Source organism: Rhinoderma darwinii, chromosome 5 (assembly GCF_050947455.1).
Source record: "Rhinoderma darwinii isolate aRhiDar2 chromosome 5, aRhiDar2.hap1, whole genome shotgun sequence".
Taxonomy (NCBI): Eukaryota; Metazoa; Chordata; class Amphibia; order Anura; family Rhinodermatidae; genus Rhinoderma; species Rhinoderma darwinii.
Genome location: NC_134691.1, coordinates 12,764,155 through 12,792,067, shown reverse-complemented (window position 1 = coordinate 12,792,067; position 27,913 = coordinate 12,764,155). Strand labels below are relative to the sequence as shown.

At 42.6% G+C, this 27,913-nt stretch overlaps 1 protein-coding gene across 2 annotated transcripts in view; it reads right to left on the bottom strand.

Annotated features, from left to right (window-relative positions):
* Window positions 1-27,913, bottom strand: part of ZFAT (zinc finger and AT-hook domain containing) — a 166,911-nt gene that overhangs the window by 97,485 nt on the left and 41,513 nt on the right. For both annotated transcript variants that reach the window (XM_075825704.1, XM_075825705.1), the window contains exons 4-8: window positions 26,926-27,174; window positions 25,547-25,717; window positions 20,665-20,818; window positions 15,960-17,338; window positions 14,526-14,758 (exon numbers count right to left, since the gene is read on the bottom strand). In XM_075825704.1, the coding sequence (XP_075681819.1) occupies window positions 14,526-14,758; window positions 15,960-17,338; window positions 20,665-20,818; window positions 25,547-25,717; window positions 26,926-27,174 (2,186 nt within the window). The remainder of the gene's footprint in view (window positions 1-14,525; window positions 14,759-15,959; window positions 17,339-20,664; window positions 20,819-25,546; window positions 25,718-26,925; window positions 27,175-27,913) is intronic.

Here is a 27,913-nt window from a genome sequence, read left to right as displayed (position 1 = left end):
CATGACGCCCGAATTTTCGGCCCGTGCTCCCATGCAAATTATGAGAGCACGGACCATGAAAAGCAAGAGATAGGACATGTCCTATTTCTTGTGATACACGTCTACGGCACGGATACCTTCCCGTAAATAAACGGGAAGGTGCCCGTGAAAAATCGAAGTGAATGTGTCCGTAATTGCGGACGATTTTTACGGTCGTGTGCATGGGGGGCCTTGGAGCCTGCAGAGATGAAAACTGCTAAATAAAATGCCATACACAAGGCATTTAACCCCTTAACAACTGCCAATACGCCTTTTCACGGTGGCCGTTAAGGGTAGTTATGCCAGAGCGCCGCCTTTTCACGGCGCTCTGACATAAGCACGGCACGGGTGTCCTGTTTCGGGTAAAACGGGTGTCGGGCAGTCTAGACAGCCGGACACCTGCACGAACGGGCAGGATCTACTGTATTTCAACATTGATCTTACTCGTTTGACCCCTTAGATGCGGCGCTCAATAGCGAGCCCTGCATTCAAGTGGTTTTGGAGGGAGGGAGCTCCCTCTTTCACCCCATCGGTACCCTGTAATTGCAATCGCAGGGTGCCAATGGATTCTATGGCAGCCGGGGGCCTAACAGAGGCCCCCAGGTCTGCCTATCGTGGTTGCCTGCTAAGCCATGCCTGAGGCATGACCTAGCAGGTGCCTGTCAGTTTTACACTGGCAATAATACGCTGCAATACAGAAGTATTGCAGTGTATTATAAAAGCGATCAGAAGATCGAAAAGTGAAGTCCCCTAGTGGGACTAAAAATAAAGTTATCAAAAAGTTTAAATAAAGTTAATAAATAAATATAAAAAAAAAAAAATTAAAAACCCACTTTTTCCCCTTAGAAAATACTTTAATATGAAAAAACAAAAAAAACAACAAAACCTTACACTTGTTTGGTATTGCCGCGTCCGTAACGACCCCACCTATAAAGGGATTACTTTATTCAACCGGCACGGTGAAAGTCGTAAAACAAAATATTAAAAAAAGAAGAATGCCAGAATTGCTGTTTTCTGTTCATCCTGCCTTCAAAAAATATGATAAAAAGTGATCATAAAGTCGCATGTACTCCAAAATGGTACCAATAAAAACTAGAAGTCGTCCCGCAAAAAAACAAGCCCTCATACAGCTGCATCGGTATAAAAATAAAACAATTATGGAAATGTGGCGACACAAAAACAAATAATTTTGGAAAAAAAAATAAATGGGTTTTTACTGTGTAAAAGTAGTAAAACATAAAAAATTGATATAAATTTGATATCGCCACAATCATAATGACCCACTGAATAAAGTTAGTATGTTGTTATTTATATCACACGGTAAACGTCGTACATCTAAAACGCAAAAAAAAGAGTGGTGAAATTTATGGGGTTTTTTCCATTACCACAACCCCCCCCCCCCACCAAAAAAAAGTTAATAAAACGTAATAAATTCTATACACCCCAAAATGGTGCCATTAAAAAAATACAACTTGTCCCGCAAAAAACAAGACTTTCTACAGCTGTGTCGACGCAAATAGCTTGATCGTTAAGGTTTAAAATAGGCTGGTCCATAAGGGGTTAATGGCCAGAAAAAAGGGTTATTCCTCATATACAGCATATCCTGAAAAGTCACCTGAAAAAGTTAGGTACGCTTTAAGACTCTACGCAGGAGATTTGGAGCTCTGTATCAGAAAAACAGTGTTTCGACCATAAAAAAAAAAATGGAGAAATAAAAATCAGCACAGAATTTTTTTACCTATTTTAGTAAAAAACGATGGACATGCCCTTTAAGACTGAAGTAAAAACTATATGGTTGCCAGTACTTGACAATAATTAAGTACATCAGGCATATTTCTGTTCGGTCAGGGCAGAGCTTCACACGACATTACGCATCAAGATCGTCCTCGTATCTTTGAAGGGCATTTCCCACTAACATTCCAAAAATCCTTGATCCAATTATTTTGGTCAGTTTCTTACCCTACTCTTCGTATAAAGTTTTTTTTTTTATAACCAAGTATAGGGGGCAAACAATAAGGTTGCAATTACAGCTTTCCAAGATTTCTCAACGTCAAGTTTGCCTAGTTAGGGCCCATGCACACGACCTTAAAAAATCTCTGTAATTGTGGACCGTAATACGGCCCGCAATTACAGACCCGTTCAGTTCTATTGGGAGCGGACACCTTTCTGTATCGCTACAGATAGGTGTCTGTGCCGTAGAAACTTGCCGGGAATTATGGAGCATGTCCTACTTTTCATATTTTACGGGCTGTGCTCCCATACTTTATGTGGGAGCACGGCCCGAAAATGCGGCCCGCCGCCTGCCATGCCCGCAATCCTGGGTCCTGATTACAGGCACGGCCGTGTGCATGAGGCCTTATGCTGTGATACAGGAGAAACAATGATACAGGAGTGGACCCAATGGATCACTATTAAATTTCGCTTAGAGTGCTGCGGAGTCTAAATGGTTATCCTTTTTTTTAATTTTAACCGTCTCAAATAGCCATGGACTTTCCCAGAGGGAGACCCAAATCGCAGTTACCTAAATAGTCCCCAATAAAAAAAACGCTGATGGGAAACCAGTAGCATAGTACAGAACTGGCAGGCAGAGTCATAGTGGAATAAGGAGGAGATCTGGATAGGCGGAGATAGGTCAGATGGGGTGTAGATCGGCACAAGTCAAGACTGGGCTAGCAAAATGAAGCCAAAACAGGCCGGATAAGTAATGAGTAAACAGGAGATGAAGCGAGAGAACACTATTGTGCCAAACAGGAACTCAGAGAACCTATTGATCAGGTATCCGCACGGTGTCCGGAGCTGAAATATATCTGAGAGGTGCAGCACAGGCCTCGAGTGTACTGTCCCTATAAGACTAGAAAAGCCATAAGCACACATCCTTACAGCAGCGTGTGACAGGGAGCGACACTAGGCAGTACTAAACAGACCATGCGCCAAAGAGTAGTCGATGACTACAAAACAGAGGGAGGTTGCAGAAGCGATCGTGCGTGTTGAGGGGGACGGTTGGTACATCGGTTACTAACGGGTCATGTATCATTACATAATAAGGCAGATTCACCACTGAAGATTCCTAGAAAGATAGAAGACGGCATCTAAGAGCAATGTAAACAACGCCATAATTGTGGTCAACCAACCTTCCGAAAGAGCAGAATTTTTGAAAGAAGAAAAACAAAAAATTTTTTAAATTCTCTTTCATTCATTTTACTCATTTCCTGAAAATTCCTGCGTGGAAGTGCGGAACAGTCACATCATGCGGGAGTTAATCGGTTCCCTGCCGAAACTAAATTACTGCTGCAGCCTCGAAAAAAAAAAAAGTGAAAATGCCCCCGGTACGGCCTCCTCCTTTTCTTCAGTTCATATCCACAATATCGAGAAAGCTTGCGGCCTGTGGAATCTGCTTCAAAGAACATCAATCAATGGAGAGAGGTTCCTTCCAGCCTTCCAGGTAAGACGGTTTACATCAAAGACTTTCCGAGAGAAGCAGTCAGGAGCTCCTTCCCCAGCGGCCCCGCTAAAGACTTAAAAAAAAAAAAAAAAAGAAGCAAGGCAACTTCCTTTCAAATTAAACTTGCCAGCGTGTGGTAGAGCTTTCCATGTGCCTGCCGGCCCATACAAGTCCGCATGTAACACCACGTATGGAATGGTCTTGGCCTGGCACAGCAGGAAACACAAGTCTTGAGTCTTTACATCTCCCTGTAACCGAATATATTGAACGCTTCTTACGAGGCATATTTCACCAGGTAATCCAATCAGCCAGAAGACAAACCATTGTTTTTTTTTTTCCCCACTACAAAATCAATGTCTTTCCCCGTCGAGGTGCGGACAGCGTATTAGACAACGGGTAGAGAAGTGGCATAAAGCCGACATTTCCAGGGAGAATAAATGTAAAATAATGACATGAGTCTTATAAAAGGGTTTACAGACAACAGCTGCAGTGTATTTATACTGACAGGTCCGAGAAGGACTGCCGGAGAAAATGTACGCAGCTACATACGCTACTGCTAGAGCCCTATCACTACATAATATATAGACAACACTGCGCTCTCAAAAGACGCCGCTACTCATGCGTGTAAACGCAATTACAAAACAGTACAGAGCGATTACAGCAACGCTTCATATTAACATCACTGGTGCAGCAACCCTGCCTACAACGCACGGTAAAGACCATGAAATGTTTCTGCTAAATAACTTTTTTTATTCTGAATATCTCCCTCCCATCATGACTTACATTTCATAATCTCATTACCCTGGACAGAGCTTTCTCCTGTGCGCTCTGTTACACCCAGCTGAGTAACGCACCTTGTATGAGCGGCCAACAGGAGTGGGGGAAGGGTACAGAAAACTGGTCTAAACACAAGAATATAACTACTACTATAATACTGCTCCCTATATACAAGAATATAACTACTATAATACTGCCCCCTATATACAAGAATATAACTACTATAATACTGCCCCCTATATACAAGAATATAACTACTATACTACTGCTCCTATATACAAGAATATAACTACTATAATACTGCCCCTATATACAAGAATATAACTACTATAATACTGCTCCTATATACAAGAATATAACTACTATAATACTGCCCCTATATACAAGAATATAACTACTATAATACTGCCCCCTATGTACAAGAATATAACTACTATAATACTGCTCCCTATATACAAGAATATAACTACTATAATACTGCTCCTATATACAAGAATATAACTACTATAATACTGCCCCTATATACAAGAATATAACTACTATAATACTGCTCCTATATACAAGAATATAACTACTATAATACCGCCCCTATATACAAGAATATAACTACTATAATACCGCTCCTATATACAAGAATATAACTACTATAATACTACCCCCTATATACAAGAATATAACTACTATAATACTGCCCCCTATGTACAAGAATATAACTGCTATAATACTGCCCCCTATATACAAGAATATAACTACTATAATACTGCCCCTATATACAAGAATATAACTACTATAATACTGCCCCCTATGTACAAGAATATAACTACTATAATACTGCTCCTATATACAAGAATATAACTACTATAATACTGCCCCTATATACAAGAATATATCTACTATAATACTGCCCCTATATACAAGAATATAACTACTATAATACTGCCCCCTATATACAAGAATATAACTACTATAATACTGCCCCTATATACAAGAATATAACTACTATAATACTGCCCCCTATGTACAAGAATATAACTACTATAATACTGCCCCCTATATACAAGAATATAACTACTATAATACTGCCCCCTATATACAAGAATATAACTACTATGATACTGCCCCCTACATACAAGAATATAACTACTATAATACTGCCCCCTATATACAAGAATAGAACTACTATAATACTTCCCCTATATACAAGAATAGAACTACTATAATACTGCCCCCTATATACAGGAATATAACTACTATAATACTGCCCCTATATACAAGAATATAACTACTATAATACTGCCCCCTATATACAAGAATATAACTACTATAATACTGCCCCCTATATACAAGAATATAACTACTATAATACTGCCCCCTATATACAAGAATATAACTACTATAATACTGCTCCCCTATATACAAGAATATCACTACTATAATACTGCCCCTATATACAAGAATATAACTACTATAATACTGCCCCCTATATACAAGAATATAACTACTATAATACTGCCCCCTATATACAAGAATATAACTACTATAATACTGCTCCCCTATATACAAGAATATCACTACTATAATACTGCCCCTATATACAAGAATATAACTGCTATAATACTGCCCCCTATATACAAGAATATAACTACTATAATACTGCCCCCTACATACAAGAATATAACTACTATAATACTGCCCCCTATATACAAGAATATAACTACTATAATACTGCCCCCTATATACAAGAATATAACTACTATAATACTTCCCCTATATACAAGAATATAACTACTATAATACTGCCCCCTATATACAGGAATATAACTACTATAATACTGCCCCTATATACAAGAATATAACTACTATAATACTGCCTCCTATATACAAGAATATAACTACTATAATACTGCCCCCTATATAGAAGAATATAACTACTATAATACTGCCCCCTATATACAAGAATATAACTACTATAATACTGCCCCCTATATACAAGAATATAACTACTATAATACTGCCCCTATAAACAAGAATATAACTACTATAATACTGCTCCTATATACAAGAATATAACTACTATAATACTGCTCCTATATACAAGAATATAACTACTATAATACTGCTCCTATATACAAGAATATAACTACTATAATACTGCCCCCTATATAGAAGAATATAACTACTATAATACTGCCCCCTATATACAAGAATATAACTACTATAATATTGTCCTCTTCCCCACCTACCTAAGGTCTCTTAAAGATCATGATGCCCGGTTGCCATACCCCAGATCTCCTCCACAAACAATTTTTTAATTTCCCACCTGTTGGAGATGGTTTACTCAAGTGGACTTTCTGGTACCGGGTTATACATCTGCTGTAAGAGGTGATAGGCCTGGATTATCAGTTTGCCTAGTTATAACCTTTCAGTAGCTAAAGAAACTGCACATTTGACCAATCCCCAGCAAGCTTCTAAACTTATAAAGAACCACAGATTATACCAGATCCTGGACAGTTCTGGTCTCCCGGTGCATAAAACCCAGTAATGTTTAGCTGAACTGGAAAACAGAAGTCTATATTCATGCAAATATTGTCCCGCCAGCTTCTTCACATGACCGATTCGTGCGGCAGTGTGTCATCTATTGATACATCAGCCGTTTTTTTATTTACCCAGCCCCTGTGGAGTCTACAATGAAAAGCCATTTCGGAATTTTTCCATAGGAATATTGCAGGGGGAGGGGGGGCTCTGCTTAGACATAGAGCAGCAATTTGCCAATTTTACGCGCCTATTCCGACAACGAACGGCTCGGCTACAATCTAACAGTGGGAAGCTGAATAATTGCATGCACTAAAAGTTTTATCTGCGGCTATAAATATATATCAGTGTACACGGCGCTTCCCATAGAAAACACACCTGGGTCTCTAGCGGCACATCATTAACGATGGCAACTCTCGTTTCCTACAGCACAACGTGGCCTTGAGTGAAGCATTAACGGGACGGACGGGCGAATAATTTGTCACAAACACGGGAGCCTGTGAAGAAGGTCTTCATTAGAAAGGACGGCTCTACCAAACTCCAAATGGCTTCCGCCTACAGTCTCCTGCTGTCTTCTCTCAGTCGCTCGGTCCCCATCGGGGCTTAATTAAAAGCCTGACATCGACCGTCACAGTCACACCTATTGATCACGACCACAGAAATAGCTACAAATGCAGAATAGATATGACTTGTAGATGTGACCGCTGTGAAAGAGCCGATCGCACTGAACTAAAAACAAACCTGGAGCCTGAAGCTGGAGAGTTTACCAAGATTACACGGGGTTTTCAAGATTTCTGCCGTTTCTTTGACGTTCTCCCCAAAAAATGGTTAATGATCCATTACATACAGGGCGTGACGCACGTCTCAATCAAAGTTGTTTTGTCTCAATATTATAATCCACCTCTTCCCCATGTATCAAAGGTGTGGTGCCTCCTTTGTAGTAGTACTATTATTTTTAAATAACAATATGCGCATGGAATAGCCGGGGGTGTATGCGTAGCAACAGATTATATGCAACCAAGGTGACCACCATCTTGGCGCTTAGGTTTCCGTGTAATGAGGTGGCCTGGCTAGGCGGAACAGAATATCTTTTTGTATCCACTTTCCTTTAGGGAAAGAACGTAATGAAACTCTGTGTCTCCCTATAAATTATGTAGGTACAGATAGTACTGCCTCAGCCCCGCCCCCCATAAATGATGTGGGTACAGCTAGTACTGTCTACCTGTCTCTTCCTGTAAAATGATGTAGGTACAGATAGTACTATCTCCCTGTCTCTCCTTGTAAATTATGTAGGCACAGATAGTACTGCCTCCCTGTGTATAATGTAGGTACAGATAGTACTGCTTCCCTGTCTTTCCTTGTAAATTATATAGACACAGATAGTATGGGTCTCCCTGTGCCTGCAACATTTATAAAGGAGAGACAGAAAAGACAAAGAGGTACTACTACCGGTGTATACAAAATTTATGAGTAAACAGTGTGGCAGTACTTTATGTACCTCCATAATTTACAGTGAATGAAAGGCAGGCAAAGGTGTAGTAGTACTACTGTGCTTATATCAATTACAAATAGAAACAGTGAAGCAATACAATCTGTTCCCGCAAAATTTCTAAAAATAATTTTATGGGGATAGTACTGTGTCCGTCTCTCCCTGAAAATCATGTAGGTACCGATTGTACTGCCTCCCTGTAAATTATATAGGTACAAACAGTACTACCTCCCTGTCTCTACCTGTAAATGATGTAGGTACAGATAGTACTGCCTCCCTGTCTCTGCCTGTAAATGATGTAGGTACAGATAGTACTGCCTCCCTGTCTCTGATGTAGGTACAGATAGTACTGCCTCCCTGTCTCTGCCTGTATATGATGTAGGTACAGATAGTACTGCCTCCCAGTCTCTGCCTGTAAACGATGTAGGTACAAATAGTACTGCTTCCCTGTCTCTCCCTGTAAGGCTGGGTTCACACGACCTATTTTCAGACGTAAACAAGGCGTATTATGCCTCGTTTTACGTCTGAAAATACGGCTCCAATACGTCGGCAAACATCTGCCCATTCATTTGAATGGGTTTGCCGACGTACTGTGCAGACGACCTGTTATTTACGCGTCGTCGTTTGACAGCTGTCAAACGACGACGCGTAAAAATACAGCCTCGTCAAAAGAAGTGCAGGACACTTCTTTGGACGTTTTTGGAGCGGTTTTCTCATAGACTCCAATGAAAACAGCTCCAAAAACGGACGTAAAAAACGCCACGAAAACGACGCAGAAAAACGCGAGTTGGTCAAAAAACGTCTGAAAAGCAGGGTCTGTTTTCCCTTGAAAACAGCTCTGGATTTTCAGACGTTTTTGGTCACTACGTGTGCACATACCCTAAACGATGTAGGTACAAATAGTACTGCTTCCCTGTCTGTCCCTGTAAATTATGTAGGTACAGATAGTACTGCTTCCCTGTCTCTGCCTGTAAATGATGTAGGCACATAGTACTGCCTCCCTGTAAATGTTGCATTCACTTACAGTCCTGCCCCTCGGTCTCTGCCTGTAAATAATGTAGGCACACAGATAGTACTGCCTCCCTGTCTCATGTGTTAGTCATTCACACAGCACGAAGCAATAAAAAGCAGGAACCTTTCTATAAAGAAGACAGCGTCTTGTCTCACAAAGGTATTTCAGAAGGCAAGTAGAATTTACTATAAATAATAACGGGGGAATTCGATATCTAGACTGAACGTAACTGGCAAAAATAAGATGGAGGCGACTGGAAGCAAATATCCATCTACAATAGTTTTATGAAATAAATGTTCGGAAACCGATAAATTTGTCTGGTCACTGCCAAAAAATAACCATCAAGTGGTGGATATAAACAAATCGGGGGGCCGCAGGCTTTTGCACAGTAAGAGATCTATATTATTGCATTATAAAGGGGCTGCACCCCGTATAACGAACGCTGAGCAGAGACGCTTCTATATGGGCCGCAGCGGGGTCCATGGTCCTCCAGGCTTAAATAAAAAGGGTCCATAATGGCCGTTATTGTACGAACGCAGTTTCCGGGAGTGATAATGGGGACGGCTTCGGCCATCACATTTATTTAGGATACAGATCCAGCTTTTATGATCCGCTGACGGCAGGTTTTCTTCCTACTGTAGTTATGGAAACGGGACATTGTCATTCATACAGTGAAGCGCGTCTTTCTCCCGGCGTCTACCGACTTGCAAGGAAACCGCATAAAAAGGAATTGTTTTGAAAAGAAATTTTTTTGCAATGCACATCTGAGGTTACGGTGACATTGGCGGCCGACGTTGGATTCCTAACAAGCGAGAAAGTGGATACGAAAGAAGGTAAAAGGGAAATGTTTTTTTTACGGCTAATAAAAGAGTTCTGATCCGCAGGTTACGTAGGGCACAGGGAAGTCACAGAGATGCGCCGCCGCTCTCCCTCCCTCCACCGCCTTTTACGTACATTCATTTTTTTTATTTTATTTCAACTTTGGTTTTCAATAAACAGAATTTGAAACATCCATAAAATAAAATCGCGATACAACACAAAGAAAAAAAAAACACCAAATCAGTACACTTAGGCCTCATGCGCATGAGCGTGTTTTTGTGTCCGCAATTCATCCGCAAACACGCAGATGAATTGCGGACCCATTAATTTAGAAGGGCCCATACACACGACTGTGGTTTACACGGACCGTGTGGGGCCGCAATCGCGGACCGTAAAAACTCAAAACAAGTAGTTTTTCACGGTCCAGTCCCGTTGAAATAAATGCACATCTTCTGTGTGCTGAAATCACAGACCGTGCACACGACCGTAAGGGTTTTTACTGTCCGCAAGTACGGATGGAGTTCGTGACGTCATTGAAGACAAGAATAGGACTGGTTCTATATTTTGTGGATTATTTCTACGGCTCGGACACACATCCGTAAATATACTGAGAGGTGTCCATGGCCACTAGATATGAATGGGTCCGCAATTTCATCCGTAATGACGTGATCCATAATTACGGTCGCGTGCATGGGGCCTAAGCATTGGTCAAATAAATCAGATTGAAATACAAAATTCCATACGTACCTCCCCGGCGTTGCCATAGCGACGGCTCCTTGTTCCCCTAGCTATTCTCCACGCAGCCCGGCCTCCTAGGAGGACATTTCATCCCATGTGACTGCTGTAGCCAATCACCGGCTGTAGCGGTCACATGGGATGCAGCATCATCACAGGAGGCCGGGCTGCACAGAGGTCAGACGTGGGGAGGAGGCACTGGTTGCTATGGCAACACCAGCGAGGTAAGTTTTTTTTTTTCTTTTCCGGTTCTGCTTTCTGCAGCGGCAATTCCGAATGAAAATCTGCACCACAATTTGGAGCGGTGGTTCGGCTGGAATTCCCTGTGGATTCTAGGTCGGATATGCTGCATACTTTTCAGCAGCGTATCCGGCCCCGGATACCGCACGTCACTACCTGTTAGAGCGGTGTAGACGCCGCAGTCTTGGTTTAAACCTTCCTGACCAGGTTTCCTGGAGGTGATCCGGATTGTCTTTTAAACGTTAGTATATGTACCTGCACTTTATATTCATGTCACATGTTATCAGTTTTACACTCTGTACGGATTAAGGGTTAACTTTTGTAGACTATTGACAGCCGGATACGGGTCACCCACCTCTCGTTCTCTGTATCCCACTGTTGAGGTCTGTGCATATTATGATACAGCGCTTTGTACGCTACTTTACTTTAAGTGGATATTGTTACACAATTAGTCAACACTGTGATATATACACCTTGTGGTTATACCAGGTCACGGTGAGAAAAGCCCCAGCGGACGGGGCTGAAACGCCTCACTAGGGTAATAAAGTACCCCGACCCTTCACCTACGGAGTGCTGCCTATTTATTTGCTTCTATACTGACGGGGTATTGGTCTTTTCCCCAGGGCTTCACCCAGATATTGCCTGTGCTGCTATACATCATACCTCAAAATCCAAACAGTAGATTTTTTTGTCTGTGTTTTCTAGACGGTCTACGAATCTCGCAGTTCTAGTCAAGCGGATAGTAGATATTAACCATAACTCCACCGAGATTCCCCTACCCAATTCCTTCCCCCATCTCACCATGGATTTTAAAGGGTAAAATTGGCGCCAAATTTTTGCCTAGTAAAGAACGTGAATGTAATTTAAAAAATTATATATATTTATTTGCCACACAAACATTCAAAAGGTGTGAAAAACATTCCCCTCTACCAAATCAGCTACATATTTCTCCCAAATTTCAGCCATTGTGAGACATCAAAATCTTTTCTACAAGACTCAACATGGCAGCTTATTACTGGGAACTGTAAAAGTGTTGTGTTAGAGAAAGTCCAACCGGAGCGGTCCTGGCGCGGTCGCGCCGCGGCCAACAACCACGCCGGCACCATGTTTGGCTCAGCTCTCAACCAGCCTGTTAATGGCCGCTCGTTATTGCGGGTAAAACAGCCCTGTGGGGGCAAAATGCTCACTACACCCCTTAAAATTCTTTAACCCCTTCAGGGTGAAGCCATTTTTTTTTATTTTTCACTCCCCGCCTTCCAAGAGTCATAACTTTTTTTATTTTTCCGTCAATGGAGCGGTGCGAGGGCTTATGTTTTGCGGGAGGAGTCGTAGATTATATTGGCAACATTTAAACTACCATATAATGTAATCGGAAACTGAAAAGAAAATTCTATGTGGGGTGGAATTGGGAAAAACTGCGATTCGTCCATTTACATTTGGGTTTTGTTTTTGAGTCTTTCACCGTGCGGTAAAAACGACAAAATTAACTTTATTCTGCTGGTCAATACGATTACGGCGATACCAAATTTATAGTTTTCCTAATGTTTTACTCCATTTAGAAAGAGAAAACTATTCCCCGATTGAGCGGTGCGAGGGCTTATTTATTGCGGCACGAGCTGTGGTTTTCATTGGTACCATTTTTTAGTACAAACAACTTCTGGATCACTTTATTAAAAAAATATTTTTCGCCAAGTTGTCCAAAAAATAGCGATTCTGCCGTTTTATATTATTTATTTCTTTTTACGCCATTCACCGCGCTAATTAAATAATGCTATATCATAAGAGTTCAGACTTTTACGGACACAGAAAGATACTTTCTGTGTCTTCATTATTTTTTACATTACTTGTAAAATGGGAAATGTTTTGTTTTTTTTTTACTACTAAAAATCTTTATTTTTTTTTTACACATTTTATTAGTCTCCTTGGGGACTTGAACCAGCGATCACTGGTACAATACACTGCAATATTAATGAATTACAGATTGCCATTTTTACAGGCTTCTATTCAGCCCTGCCGGAGGCAGACCTGGGGGTTTTCATTAGGCCACTTGGCTGCAATGACAACCATCAGCACCCCGCGATCATGTCAGAGGCAGATGAGCGGTCTGAGGTGGCCGTCCCATCTTTTTAATGCCTCAGACGCTGCGGTCGCGATGGATTGCAGCATTTGAGAGGTTCAACAGACAGAAATAGCGCAATCGCTGTTCCTGGCCAGTAGTCCCGGGTGTCAGCTGTAATACACAGCTGACACTCACAGCGTATGGGGCGGAGTCAGCGCATGAGCCAGCTCCATACTTCTCCCCCTGCACCAGGACTTACCAGCACGTCATGGTGCGTGAAGCGCTTAAAGCATAGCAAGAAAAAAAAAAATATAGGAAAAAACAGCATTTTATTCCGGCTTATGACCATTTGTGCCTAACCTACAAAATTAATTGATATCGGGTCCATTTTTAAATTCTAGGAAAGCCCTATGTGTCCTGCAAAATAGGAAACACAAAATTTTAGGGTGGTCTGGCTGATGTTGAACTATACAAAGGCCCTGACCCAAAACATGGAGTCCCTAACAAGCAGCATCTCTCACTCCAGCAGTCTAGGCATATCTATGGAACACATGGACAGACATTTACTTGAATGGATGCATGTAATACTCAGTTTCCCCTGTAGCGGCCACTGCAGTGAAAATAAGCAGCCAACAGCATCTGGTCTATGGATCAGCTTTCAGATTTAAAGGGGTTATCGGGAGAGATAAAATAGATAGCCTATTCTCAGGATAGGCCATCAATATCTGATCAGTGGGGCACAGATTCTCAGCACTCCTGCCGATCAGCTGTTTAGAAAAGGCTGTAGTGGTCATGCGAGCGCCGCTTCCCCTTTTTAGTTCTTCCACTGCTTCATACTGTCAAGAACCAACACACTTATACCGGCAGTTCACAGTAATTCAGTCTTCTCCCATTTACTTGATGTATAGGGGCAAAAAACCCTGGTAATCCACAGCAGATATTTTCCGCTATGTGTGGAGTTGGACGGCTGAACCCTTTATTATGGTTTTGCTTGTGCGGTGTAAACTATAGGCAGGGTCATCTCATTATCATCGGCGGGGTTACAACAACCTCAATTATAAAGCGGAAGGCTGATAACACAGGATTACACCATTGACAATAGGTGATGGGAGCATCTCGCCTCCTCCTCCCCCTTCCTGCACAGTGACTACTGAACAGGACACTGAGCATGCTCACTACACTTTCGCATGGAAGTCCATAGGTTTTATGTTCAGGTGCTGGCTAGAAAGCGAATCTTTGCAACCCAGGCAAGATAACCAAGTAAAAAACACAACCAGAAAATTAAGACCGATAAAAAAAAAATAATAATCTATTAAAGAGAAATGTATACTTTTTATTTTATACAATGAATCTTTTTGCCTGTTGGAGTATAGGGTTTATTGCATGTGTGCGCTCTACTTACCAGCTCAGCATGGACTTTCAGATGGGCTTGCAGCTTGTATTTGTCAGGACTGGAGTAGCTGCAGCCCGGGGCCGGACATTTCATGGACATGTTACTGTGCTTCTGCACGACGTGACGCTTTAGGCAGTTCTTGGTGATGGATGAGTAGCTGCATTGAGCGCAGTAGTACAGGTGCTCCCTAGTGTGCGTTCGGACGTGCATGTCGTAGTGGACCTGATACCAGAACAGCTTACCTGTAAAATGAATTAAATAAGAAAACAGAACGATCTATTTCCAATTGCTGATATAAAACCCCAACATATTCCACAGCAAGTCCCCACTCAAATAACAGAATAAGAGAAGGACCTGGGTATTCTGGTTACAAGGTAAGCAGCAGTACTCAATGTCAAACAGCTGCTGCTAAAGCACAAAGATTTTAGGGTCTATAAACGAGAGAAAAACCTGTATTCCCAATGTAATATTTCCCCGCTATAAATCCCTTGAAATGCCACAACTTGAACATGATATTTAATTGTGGGCTCCACACTGTAAAAAAAAGAATATAGGAGAGATGGCGAGGGTTCAAAGGTGGCAACTAGATTATTATTTTAAATTGGAGGTCTCTAAAATGAGAAGCTATAAAAATCGAGCTTGAAAAAAAGAAAAGAAGAGACGCCTATAGGGGGTTTTACACTGGGCGATTATCAGACAGACAAGCGTTCATATAACGCTCTTTGCCGAGAATTGTCCTGTGTAAACAGATCAGCGATCAGCAGATGAACGAGAAAACGCTTGATCATCTGCTGGTCGTATCGTTTTAAAAAAAGTAAAATATTATCGTTGTCGGCAGCGCGTCTCCTTGTTTACACAAAGAAATGTGCTGCCGACATGATAATAATGTATGGGGACGATCGATCGGAGCAACGACTGCTCGTCCCGATCCATAGCTCAGTCTGACAGGAGCAAACGAGCGCCGATCAACGCTCGCTGCAGCGGCCGGTGTTATAGGGCCTTTAGAGTTGATCTAATTTACAAATAAGATATATTATACAAAGTACTGGCAGCAGGATTAATTCATTTCAAAAACTGTCCAAAGGGCCAGGGTACATTCATTAATTGTAGAGGAAAAGGATTTCAGGCATCAATATGGGAAAGGGTTTTTTACAGTAAAAGCAGTCACAATATGGAATGTCCTACCCCAAGAGCTAGTGATGGCATATACTATGTTGTAATTCAAAAATGGTAAGATGCTTATCTAATGACAAATGCCAATGAAGCCGCGCCCGGAGTGATCTCCATAACTTGTAAGTTATTTTACTAACTATTGCCTAAATGTCCGGTTTCGACGTGGGCAGGTTTGGAACACTAAACTCCAGCTGCATAACGACATGCCGGTGGTTTAGAGTCTCCAAACGTAGTGATAGGTTCCCTTTCAATAAAAGTTTCCGTCCTTACCACAGTACTCACACTCCAGTTCCCCGTAAATCTTCCTAATCTTCTGAAACAAGGCCACAGTCAACTGTTTCTTGTGCAATCCATTCAAGATGGCCATGAAGGCTGCCGTCTCTCCCGAATTTGCCGGCATTGGGTTTACGGAAGGGACAAGCTCTGTGTTTTCCACCTCAACTGCACTCTCCTTTGGACTTTGTTGACCTCTACTTTCAAGATGTCCGTATGAAATCTGGTCAGCCAAAGATTCGAATACTACGGGTCGTCTTATGTGAGTGATTTCACTTGTGATATGATTGACGGCTCCGGATTCATTAGGTTCGCCTTGAACATTTCCAAGATTAGCATATAAATGATTATTTTCTTTCTCGGTCAAACCACGTAGAAGATCATCATTTGACACTTCCGAAGACATGTCAGAAGAGTCGGCTCGCTTTGACGTAGTGCATTTTGCGAAATTACTTACTTGCTCGTTGTCGGAGACAAGCAAGTGTGATTGTTGGCCTGGTGATAAACCGTCACTTTGAGCTTTCAAGTTCTGAGATTGTCCAATAATGTTCTCCGGTAAAAACGTTGGGGGTACCGGTACGGAAGGTGCGTTGCAGTCTAGATGAGCTTCACCTTCAACATCAACCAGAGCTTCTTGCTGAATGTCACTCCCAGGTTCCAGGAGACAAAAACTTTGATTAATGGAATTGCAAAATATAAAGTCCTCCTGAACATCAGGGTGAAATTCTTTAATGTGAGCTTTTAATCTCACGGTGCTGACAAACTTTTTGAAACATTTGGAGCACACGTAGACGAAGGGGTGTTTCCGTATATGTAGCTCAAGAGACTGATACTTTGTGGCCCCATGGTCGCAGAGCTCGCAAGCAAACGGTCTCTCGTCTCCGTGAACCAGCATGTGTCTGTCTCTTTCCAGCTCATTTTTGAATTTGCGCTCACAGACGTGACAGTCGTACAAGAGTTGTCTCTTTCCTTCTCGGGTCAGTAACCGAAGCTCATCGAAGTTGTCCTTCACCTTCTTGTCCAACAAGTCATGTGTTTCTTTGATATGTTTGATGAGATTCTTGACATCGGAGTACTTCTTTTTGCAGAATCGGCAATGCTGCTTGATTTTCTTGTGAACGCGCTCTACGTGCACCTTGAGGTGACCTTTACTGAGACAGCTGAAGGAGCAGTGATCGCAACTGAACTTCTCTCCTGTATGTTTCCGCATGTGGACGCTAAGGTTGGCTTTAATGGCACTGGCGTAGTTACATAGGGGGCACTTATATGGTTTCTCATTGGTGTGAATTCGCAGGTGGGCCTGCAGAGAGTGCTTGAATTTAAAGACCTTATTGCAATATTCGCAAGTGAAAATTTTAAGCTGGTTTGGGCCTATCCTGAAAAAAAAAAAAGGAACGTTAAAAAGGAAATGATTAATTCTAGAGACTTGAACATTATCTGTCCAGGGTATCACGATGTATACAATAAAACAGCAACAATTGTTAAAAATCCCACGTTTTACCTATATTTATTCCTATTACAACCAAGTAGGAGGAGAAGCTAGCTACTTCCTTCATCACGAATGTACTAGTTTCCTGCATTAATAGTTTTTCAACGTGTTTGGCCTGCCAGGAAGACCAGAGAGGGAAAAACACCTCTGTGTGACAGAAAAGAAAGACTTTCAATTACTAATATGTCCGACAGGAAGGAACAGTCATGTAGCTACTTCCTGTCCCAGAAATGAAAGGCAGGGCTAGTCTGGGGAACAAAGAGCTAAGATTATAAGAGAAAGACTGTAGAGAGTTACTGTACATAAGGATTCAGGAGGATAGGTTAATTTTCATTGCTGGATGAAGGGAGTGGGGCCTCCAGAAATACTAATAAAGTAACTCTTGCAACATTTTCTAGCACTATTGATGCGCTATTTCGTCTGGCAAAAGCAGCAGAATCTGTGACCGATGCCCCTATCGGAGCCTCCAACGTAGATGTTAACAGCCCCTAAGAAAACTGGGTTACAATCTCCTTGGCTACAGTAATGGTGGCCATATTGGTAATCACCCAGATTCTCCATAAATAGATATTATTAAGACAAAGGCTAACAACTTGAATGAAGAAGATATCTATGCAAAGAATTTATCCTAAATGGCAACCTTGGCTAGTTATGAAAGTGTTGGATGTAACGTTGCATGACAAAGCTGGTTAATGGGAGATGTAATGGTGGCCATATAGTCACCCAGCTTTCCCCCGAAACGGGAGAAAATACTTCAAAGGTTATTTCCATCGAAGACATTTTCAGCATATCCAAGGGATATGCCAAGAACGTCTGATAGATGCGGGTAAACCCGCAGCTATGTTTTGAATGGGGGTCCCCCAAACCACGATCATCGCATCCAGATGGAGAATGAATGGAGAGGTGGATGTGGACGCGCAGCTCTCTATTCACTTCTATGGGAGTAGCGGAAATAGGGGAGCGCGTTTGTTCGGCCGTTTCCGTAAACTTCCATAGACCATAATAGACAGGGGCCGCGTGGTTCAGGGGACCCTCGTTCAAGACATAGGTGTTCTGGGACCCGGATCCAGCAGACATTTAGATGGGAATAGCCCTTTAACCACTTGACAGAATAGGGTAACTGCCGGAGTTCTATTTACTAGGGACGTTTTGAGATTTGCTCTATGCTTCACTGGAGATAATATCGGCACTAGGCTATTAAATGAAGTGAGAGGCGATGACAGAACACGAATTCCTTCTAGGAACATATTTGTGAGCTCTCTGGTAATTTGTGAAATAACGTTTACCCGGACTCGGGCCGTCTTCCATTAATCTTCTTCACCAGCACTTCCTGAACTTCCTAATTGTAAATCTAAAAGTTGTCGGCGCTGAGGGAGCGCGTCTGACGGCTGAAACATGTCCAGGGCTCTAATCTACATCTAAGTGAAATTAAAGCAGCTGAATGTGAACCCCTCGGAGGGCACCTTCTCAAATAAAGTGCGAAATTCCAGCTGCTCGCCACCACCGGCAATGAATCCCGCACATCAATCCAGGACAATTCCACCGGAGACAACAAGCGGATATTTTTATTTCCATGTCAGCAAAATATACACCAGGAGCGGAGGCAGAGGTCAAAATATATATATGTTTCAGTAGAGTAATAAATACTCCCCTTAGCATTTTAAGGAAGTATGTTTAGCCATGGAGGAGTATTTTATTTTAACCAGCATGAAAAACATTTAGTGCAATGTGTGTAATATATATATATCTGTACATACACTATTTATCCTCTACTGATCCAGAGTTATATGATGTATTATACTCCAGAGCTATGCAACATGTTGGTGACATCATTTGCAGCATCCCTTTTTTTTTTTACTGATCCGTATATACAGGTTAAATACAGATGCACTACTGACTGTATTTGCGGATACCGTTCCGTATATACTGATAAGTTATGGACGGTTACGGATCCGTATTTACGGATAGATGAAAATATAGTCGTGTGCATGGGGCCTTACATCCAGTATACTCAAGAGCTGCACCTACTATTCTGCTGGTGGAGTCACTGTGCACATACTGTACATTATAATACGTTTCCTGTACTGATCCTGAGTTACATCCTGTATTATACTCCAGAGCTGCACTTACTATTCTGCTGGCGGAGTCACTGTGTACATACATTACATTACTTATCCTGCACTGATCCCGAGTTATATCCTATATTATACTCCAGAGCTGCACTCACTATTCTGCTGGTGGAGTGACTGTGTACATACATTACTTATCCTGCACTGATCCTGAGTTACATCCTGTATTATACACCAGAGCTGCACTCTCTATTCTGCTGGTGGAGTCACTGTGTACATACATTACATTACTTATCCTGTACTGATCCGGAGTTACATCCTGTATTATACTGCAGAGCTGCAATCACTATCCTGCTGGTAGAGTCACTGTGTATATACATTACATTACTTATCCTGTACTGATCCGGAGTTACATCCTGTATTATACTCCAGAGCTGCACTCACTATTCTGCTGGTGGAGTCACTGTGTACATACATTACATTACTTATCCTGTACTGATCCTGAGTTACATCCTGTATTATACTCCAGAGCTGCACTCCCTATTCTGCATGCTTCAGCGTCTAAATCTTTCAGAATTCGTTTTTGTTCAGAGTCTGCACAGAGCTAGCTCTGGTGATTTTCTTTAGATAAGAGGTAAGGGGAGTAACTGACAACCAGTCAACGGTTGTTAATGCAGCACTGGAATATAATACTGGCTGTAACTCAGAATCAGTACAAGATAAGTAAGCCATTTTACACAAAGTTACCTCTAATATTTTCTAACGTATTTTGAAACAAAAAGAGGCCACTTACATCTACAAACTGTTAATCTAACAATAGCGAAAAGCGTCGCTGGCAGAAAAGTTCTGGACTATACGTTAAAATTTATCAAAATAGCACACGTGGCATAATACACCTGGCACAACTACACACTTTGTTCCTTACACACCTTCTCATAAGTGCCGTACGTGTGCGCCAATATGTTGCTGTAAACATTGATGAACCTCTATAATAAATTTGGTGCGAGTTTGGCCACATCCATTTTATGCACCATTTTCTAAAACTTCACAGGAGTCGCACATGCTCCATAATTTTGTCGCACATCACTAGCACCTTTTTTTGTGCATATTACCCTTTTCTGAGACATGTGCCCCTTTGTGCTACCTGCTGGAGTGAGCAGCCTGTTCCTGAGCGACTTGTGGGATGGCGTATTCCTGGTATCCTCTTCTCAGACCCTGCTCTGGATCAGCCGCCTGCGAGTTCACTTCGGGTTCCACCGCCGGAGCTGCAGCTTCTATAGGAACTATTTTTGTTGCTCCTGCCAGATTAGGGAGAACAAAAAAAAAGGCTATAGCTTCATGATGTGCTGTCTGAGGGGGCAGCCTAAAGCCAAACTGATGGTCTAGAACTAGAGATCATTATAGGGTCTACAGGAAAGAGAAGCCCCTCGTCGGACCTCAGCAACGAAACGGGGCGACACTCATTGAAAGAGTTAGTGGTGTGGCAGCAAGTAACAGTGTTGGCTGCGGTTTACTTAAAGGGGTTGTCCGTGCACAGACCATGGATTATCTATCCACATCAATATATGATCGGTGGGGGTCCGACACCCATACCCTGCACTGATCAGCTGCTCTGGCTGCCGGATGTTGTGCAGTGTATTCAGATGGCTCCGTACACCACATAGTGGCCATGCTGCAGAATTGCAGCTCTGCTCCTATTCGCTTGAATAGGAGAGGAACTGCAGCTCTGCCGCTATACTGTGACCGGAGCAATCTGCTTCCGGCATGGACATACGTTGCCCGAAAGCAGCCGGAGCAGCTGATCGGTGCGGGGTCTGGGTGTCGGACCACCACCAATCATATACTGCTGACCTATCCTTTGGATAGGTCATCAGTTGGCCGTGCCCGGACAACCCCTTTAAAGGGATTTTCCCATCAGAAGAAAGGATAGAATATTACTAGGATATACCATTAATTACTGATCAGCAGGGGTCTGACTGACACGACCCACAAGATCTACAGGATAAAGTGGCTGCAGTGCAAGTTTAAGGCTGCGGCTCCTTACATGGGTGGTCCAGTTTAAAAAAAAAAACATTATCATACATCCTATAAGGAAATTCTGAGATAGAGGGGGGTCCTCACTTCGGGATCCTCATCTCTTGGTCACATAGAGCGTCTGTCTCTTCGGAGGACCAATCCGATCCTGTATTACACAGACATCACATTGATATGAATGAGCATTGTGTAATGCTTAATTTCTCCTGGGGTGGCGCTGCAGGGAAATTAAACACGTGCTGCCTGAAACCCTACATATTATAGCTGATCGCTGGAGGTCTCGGCAGGGTAAACACTTTGCACATTCACTACTTGTTAGAAGGATTACTGGACGATAAGCCGATCGCAAAGTGGAGAACCCTTTTAACCCTTTCACTGCTGACAATTTCCACACATCATATCATATTTTATGAAAAAAAAAAAAAGAGACACCATAATGCCACCCGGCACTTTACAGTTATGGGCGCCATCATGCAATTTAGCTTTAAAGCATCCAATTGTGTCTAAAAGTCGAGCCTAAGAGGCAAAACCCCTCCTAAAAATAAAAGTTTGGGACCTGAACAAAAATCTGTGCGAGTAAGATGCAGGTCAAGTCGATTATTGGTCTGATTAGGCGCATGGGGGATTTAATATGCAACCTCTCATTTTCTCCCCTGTAGTAAAAATTACCCCATATCCTCTCTGATTGAGAAGAGGGGTGATAACATGAAGAAAAGTTCCACAAGTTCCTTCCCCTTCCCACCCTGGGGTCACTGGAGGATTTTACAGGAGAGATGACAATTTTTGGGCAAACGAGCGTCCACCGAATGTTCGTTCCGATCATTGCCCTGTTTAAAGGGAACCTGTCACCAGGATGTCACCCATTGAACTCTCCCCACCCCTCGCTGGCCGCTGCTGTCTAAAGTTCATTGCCGTTCTCCCCTCTACTAAACTCCTCCTCCGACCGCAAATAACGGTCTGCAAACATTTTGCGCCTTTTATGGTAATAATCCGGCAGTCTCGTTTGTTCCCCTTCTTATGTTCGCCCCCTGCCGAAAACTGGCCCGCCCTGAATGCCAAAATCTCACCTGAGAGAGCACGCGCCTGTCATGTATGGTCCGATACCCTTCCCTGCTTCGTCCAGGTGTCGAATCTAGTTACTGCGGAAACGCCGCTATGGTGTCCCGTTTTGCGCACGCACCAGAACATCGATGCGCAAGCACAGGATTTCGTGTGGGGGTAGGCGAGGAGCTGTCAATCAAAAGTAAGGAGGCGGGGTAAACTCGGAATGGCTTGAGGAATGAAGACATGACTCTTTATGCTCATTAGCATACGGCGCGGGAACACTGAAAACTAAATACGAAAGGCTCGGAGCCGACTTACAAGACAATTCTAGGTTACATAAAAATGATTTTACACCCACTACCACTATTGCTGGTTTAATAGGTGAAATGAAGGCGACAGGTTCCCTTTAAACAGGGCAACGATCAGCCAATGAACGAGCAAACGGTCTATTATCTGCTGATCGTAACGTTTATGTAAACTAAAATATTATCGTTGCCGGCAGCACATCTATCTGTGTAAACAGGAAGACGCGATGCCGACTTGATAGAAACGTATGAGGACGAGCGACCGTAGTAACGAGCCCTCGTCTCCCTACATACCACCTCGTGAAAGGAGCAAACGAATGCCGATCAACGAGGCGCTCGTTGACACGGCTGACGTCAGGCTGGGTAAGAGGACCCGAACAGGACGTGATCTCTCTTCCTGCTCTCACTTGTAGCTCCCTCCTCCCTCCAGAGACACAGAACCAGGAAGGAAAACCTTTCATAACGCTCCCTGAATATAAACGAGTGCTGAACAGCTGATGACCACGAGTGCCGCCTTGCAGGAAAACAGCAGAAGGGACATCGGTACCTTTGTTCTCTGGATCAGCTTGGTTTCCGAGGGTTGGACCCCCTATATCCGATGCTATGGATAGCTATATCTTAGTGATTAACCAGAACATTACAAGGTGGGAATTCTTGGCCATACGTTTCTAGTGCTGCTACTGTGGAAAACCAACTTGCAGAACTTCATCATCAAACCAGTTTTTTCCCCATGTTTCATTATGCTGAAAAACTTTTCACCGTTAAAACCAATGGGACACATACAAAAACCGAAGGCATGAACGGGAGGGCTGTTCTTCTCCAACAGTGGAGAACTGGCCTTCCGTGCAAGGTACCCTCCACTGAAACTAATTGGCACTGACAAGGGTACGTGTGTAACACAGGTTTTCCTATTAGGACGTATGAATTGTGCCATTCCTCTGCTGCTCCTCCTGGAAATGTATGAATAAACAGACATCTGGATGTTACTATGCTTCTTGGGGCACACCCGATTGACCAGGGAAAATGGTAACCCCTAGTTGTTAATTTATACATTTCCAGGAGGAATAACAGAGGACGGCACAACTCCGTTCTTAACCACATGCCACGTACATGTACGTGACAGCTGTTAAGGGGAAGTTTGGAGCGGGTTCAAGGGCTGAGCATAGCCGGTGATGGCTGTGTAATACAGCCGACATCTAATTGCAACAGGCAGAATCAAAGATCACTTTGATTCCACCCGTTTACCCCCTTAAATGCCATGGTCAATCCAATAGCAACCACAACATTTAAATCACTGGCATCAGGGGGGCGGCCCGCTCCGACGTGATCTGGTAGTGCTGATGGTTGTCATAGCAGCCTGGGGCCTAATGGAGGCTCCCAGGTCTGCCATCTTTCTACTGGAGGCTGTCAGTATAACATATCTTCAATACAAAAATATGTTGTTGGTGCGATTTTTCGCGGACACAAGGTGCTGCGGTTTCCAGGTCGGATACGACCCGTGGATGTTAAAAAAAATAAAAAAAGAGATTAAGAATTCAGAAAAAAAAAAAATACAAAAACACCTTTTTTTCCCTAAAGTAATGTTAAAAAAAATATATTTATTTTTTTCATAACTGGTATCGCCGCATCCGTAAAAGTCTGAACTATTACAATATAATATTATTTAACCTGCTTAATGAACGCCGTAAACAAAAAATGTTGAAAAAAACCGAGCAAAAAGTTGCATGTCTCCCATAATGGTATCAATAAAAACGACAGCACTCCCCTGCAAAAAAATAAGCCCTCACATCGCTCAAATCGACGAAAAAAAAAAAAAAAAGTTATGGCTTTCGGAATATGGCGACACAAAACAATATTTTAAGCACATTTTTTTTTAGAAAAGTGGTAAAACATAAAAAAAAAAAAATAAATATTTATAGATATTTTTTTAAATTTGGTATCGCCGTAATATCAACCCGTAGAATAAGTTGAACATCTAATTTTTTTACTGTCTGGTGGACGCCGTAAAAACAAAAACTTCCCGAAAAATGGCGTAATCGCTGTTTTTTGCCCATTTCACCGAATAAATCTTTTTTTTTTTCAGCTTCCCGGTACATTATGCGGTACAATAAATGATGCCATGAAAAACTACAACTTCTCCCGCAAAAGACAAGCCCTCATCCGGCTAGGTCGCAGAAAAAAAAATAATGAAAGGTTATGGCTTTTGGGAGGCGGGGAGGAAAAAATGAAAATGAAAAAAATGAAGATTGGCCGTGTCCATAAGGGGTTAAAATAAAAAAAATAAAAAAAGATTCTCCAGCGATGCTATTCCATGGGTAATACAAGGATTTGATAAAACAGACAAGTCTTCTGTTGGTATATTTCTTGCCAAAAACAGAAGCGGACCCCATTAGCGGAAACTGGGTGAACTCTAAAGTAAAGAAGTGACGCAAAAATGGAAATCTGGTCGTGTGGACGGACAATGACCTCACAAGCCTGGCCACGAGCTATAACCTGTCTGGTCTCAGGACCGGTGCTGGTCCCATTAATCAGACTTTGGTGTCATCCAGTCCTAATATGGGACATGACCCCTCCCCGCACCAGTTCTGGTCTTGCAGTCCTCGCTCCTTTGCATGTGGGTATGAAACACAAACAGACCGATACCTGGAATAGCCTCGTGAGCCGTTAACAGAACGCTGACGATGGGATTCACTCCTTGGGTTTTCTCCGTATCCTTGGATTGCGGCGGTTTCTCCGTTTTTTGCAGGCGTGATCGCTTTGGCTGTTTTTCCTTCTCCCTATCGGTCAAAATGAACTTCCCCTCAAAGTCATTGGCTAATGAAAAGAAAATAAAACAATAGTAAAAACTCACACAGACAGACATATTCTTTTTAAATATTAAAAGGGACGTCTAGATTTGAGGTGGTGTCAACGATCATAATCAGTCACGTATTATACGCGGTGCCGGCTAATTAGGAGCTCCGGTTCATAACGACACAGCTATGATCAGTGACTCCACCTGAGCTACACTGTCTATTGGAGTCTGATGTAGTCTAAAAGCCACTTAAAGGGGTTTTCCTATCAGGGACGTTTAGATGTCACAACTGTCTGATCTCGGGTCCGACCTGTGGTACCTGCACCTACCTCTAGAACGAGGCCCCCTAAACCCCGTTCTAGCTTTTTCTGCTCCCACTGCCTCCCGGCCACTTCCTGACTCTATGGTCGGGAGTACGAAAACCGCGTATCTCGCATGCTCCGCTGCTTCCGTAATGGCCATTCACTACTATGGGACTTACGGAAACAGAGTAGCTCAGCGAGCTACGCGTTTTTCGTTTTTTCGTACTCCCGACTATATAGTCAGGAAGTTGCCGAGAGGCAGTGGGAGCAGAAAAAGGTAGAACGGGGTTTAGGGGGCCTCGTTCTAGAGGTAGGTCCCAGAGGTGGGACCCGCATCTATCTGACATATCCTGTAGATACGTCAAATGTCCCTGGTGGGAAAACCCCTTTAATGCCTTATTAGAGGCTCAGGCTCCTGCTCTGCCCCTATGCTTTATACTGTAGCTCTGCTTACTCAGATTGGCTGCTGTGAACAAGCACATTATACATAAAAATTATACAGATGCAGCACAGCCCACCATAGTAAAATGCGTTGTCAGGGCTTTTACATAGGATTGCAGGTAAACAGAGTCCCTTTTAACCCATTGAGTTACCACAGTGTTCAGAGCAAAATAAAAATATAAGAGTCTTATGCTCTAGTCACATTCAAAGACGCGTTCCACTTTCTATTAGTCCTCATATCTCCTTGCTGCATCTTTTAGGTTTGGCACAGATTAGACTTCGAGGTGGCGCACTGAGGGAGACGTTGGGCATAAAGCAGTCACTGCATATAAAACCAACATAAAAAATGAATGACATCTTCCACAATACAATTCTACAAGTCACAGCTAAGCTTTCCGACAGCAGTGACAGCCAGAAGAATTTTGAAGGCAGCTCTGGATGTGACTGGAGCACAAGTCATGACGTTACCATTTTTTCTCACTTACCTTGAGTGATATCTTCATCATCATTGAATACAATGATGCAGATGTGTTTCTTCAGCTGTCGGATGTTGGAGAAGGTTCGGCTGCACTTTCGGCATTCCAGACTGTCCGGCACGGGCTCCGGGGACAAGCGTCCCTCCTCGGCGTCCTCTTTAGGCAGGTTTCCATTACTCTCGGCAGGCTCCTCCTCGGCAATGGATTTCTTTGTGGACCCTTTTGGTCGTCCTCTTTTTCTTTTTACAACACACAATTCTGTAGGTGATACAAATGAAAAAATGTCCAGTGAATAGAAGTGAAAAAAACTGGTGAATAAAATGCTCCCTCACCGTGGGGATAGACATATAGCAATATATACTCTACAGAAAGTCAGGGAAAAAAAACTCACTGGAAAAAGACTGGAGATTGTAATAAAAAATAACTTTTACTGAAAATATAATCCAAAATAAATATAACAAAAAAATATACATGCAAAAAGAAAAAAAGGACATACTATAATGACCTCCTCAATGATGAAAAAGACAGTTTTGTTGTATATACCCCCCTACCCGTTCCTGTTGTGGTCTCTCTCAATCGAGTTGGATAGATTAAGATGGAATCCTATTCACATCCTCCAGTTTGGAAAGATTCTCCCGACGCGTTTCCTCCAAAGTCTAAGGATAACCTTAGACGCTCAACGCGAGCATATGGAGCGGAGGAGATGCTGCTGAATAGTTTCATTACTCAGAGCGCTTGCAGTGGCAAACTGGGAGCCACAACCAGTAATACGCGACACGCTTAAAACAAGCCACAAAGGCTTAGTCTCCCCTGACGACTCAGTTGTCTGGAGGAAACGCGTCGGGAGAATCTTTCCAAACTTGAGGATGTGAATAGGATTCCATCTTAAACTATCAAACTCGATCGAGAGAGACCACAACAGGAACGGGTAGGGGAGTATATACACAACAAACCCCCATAGCTACTACAAGTCCTTTTTCATATATGTGGGAAATAG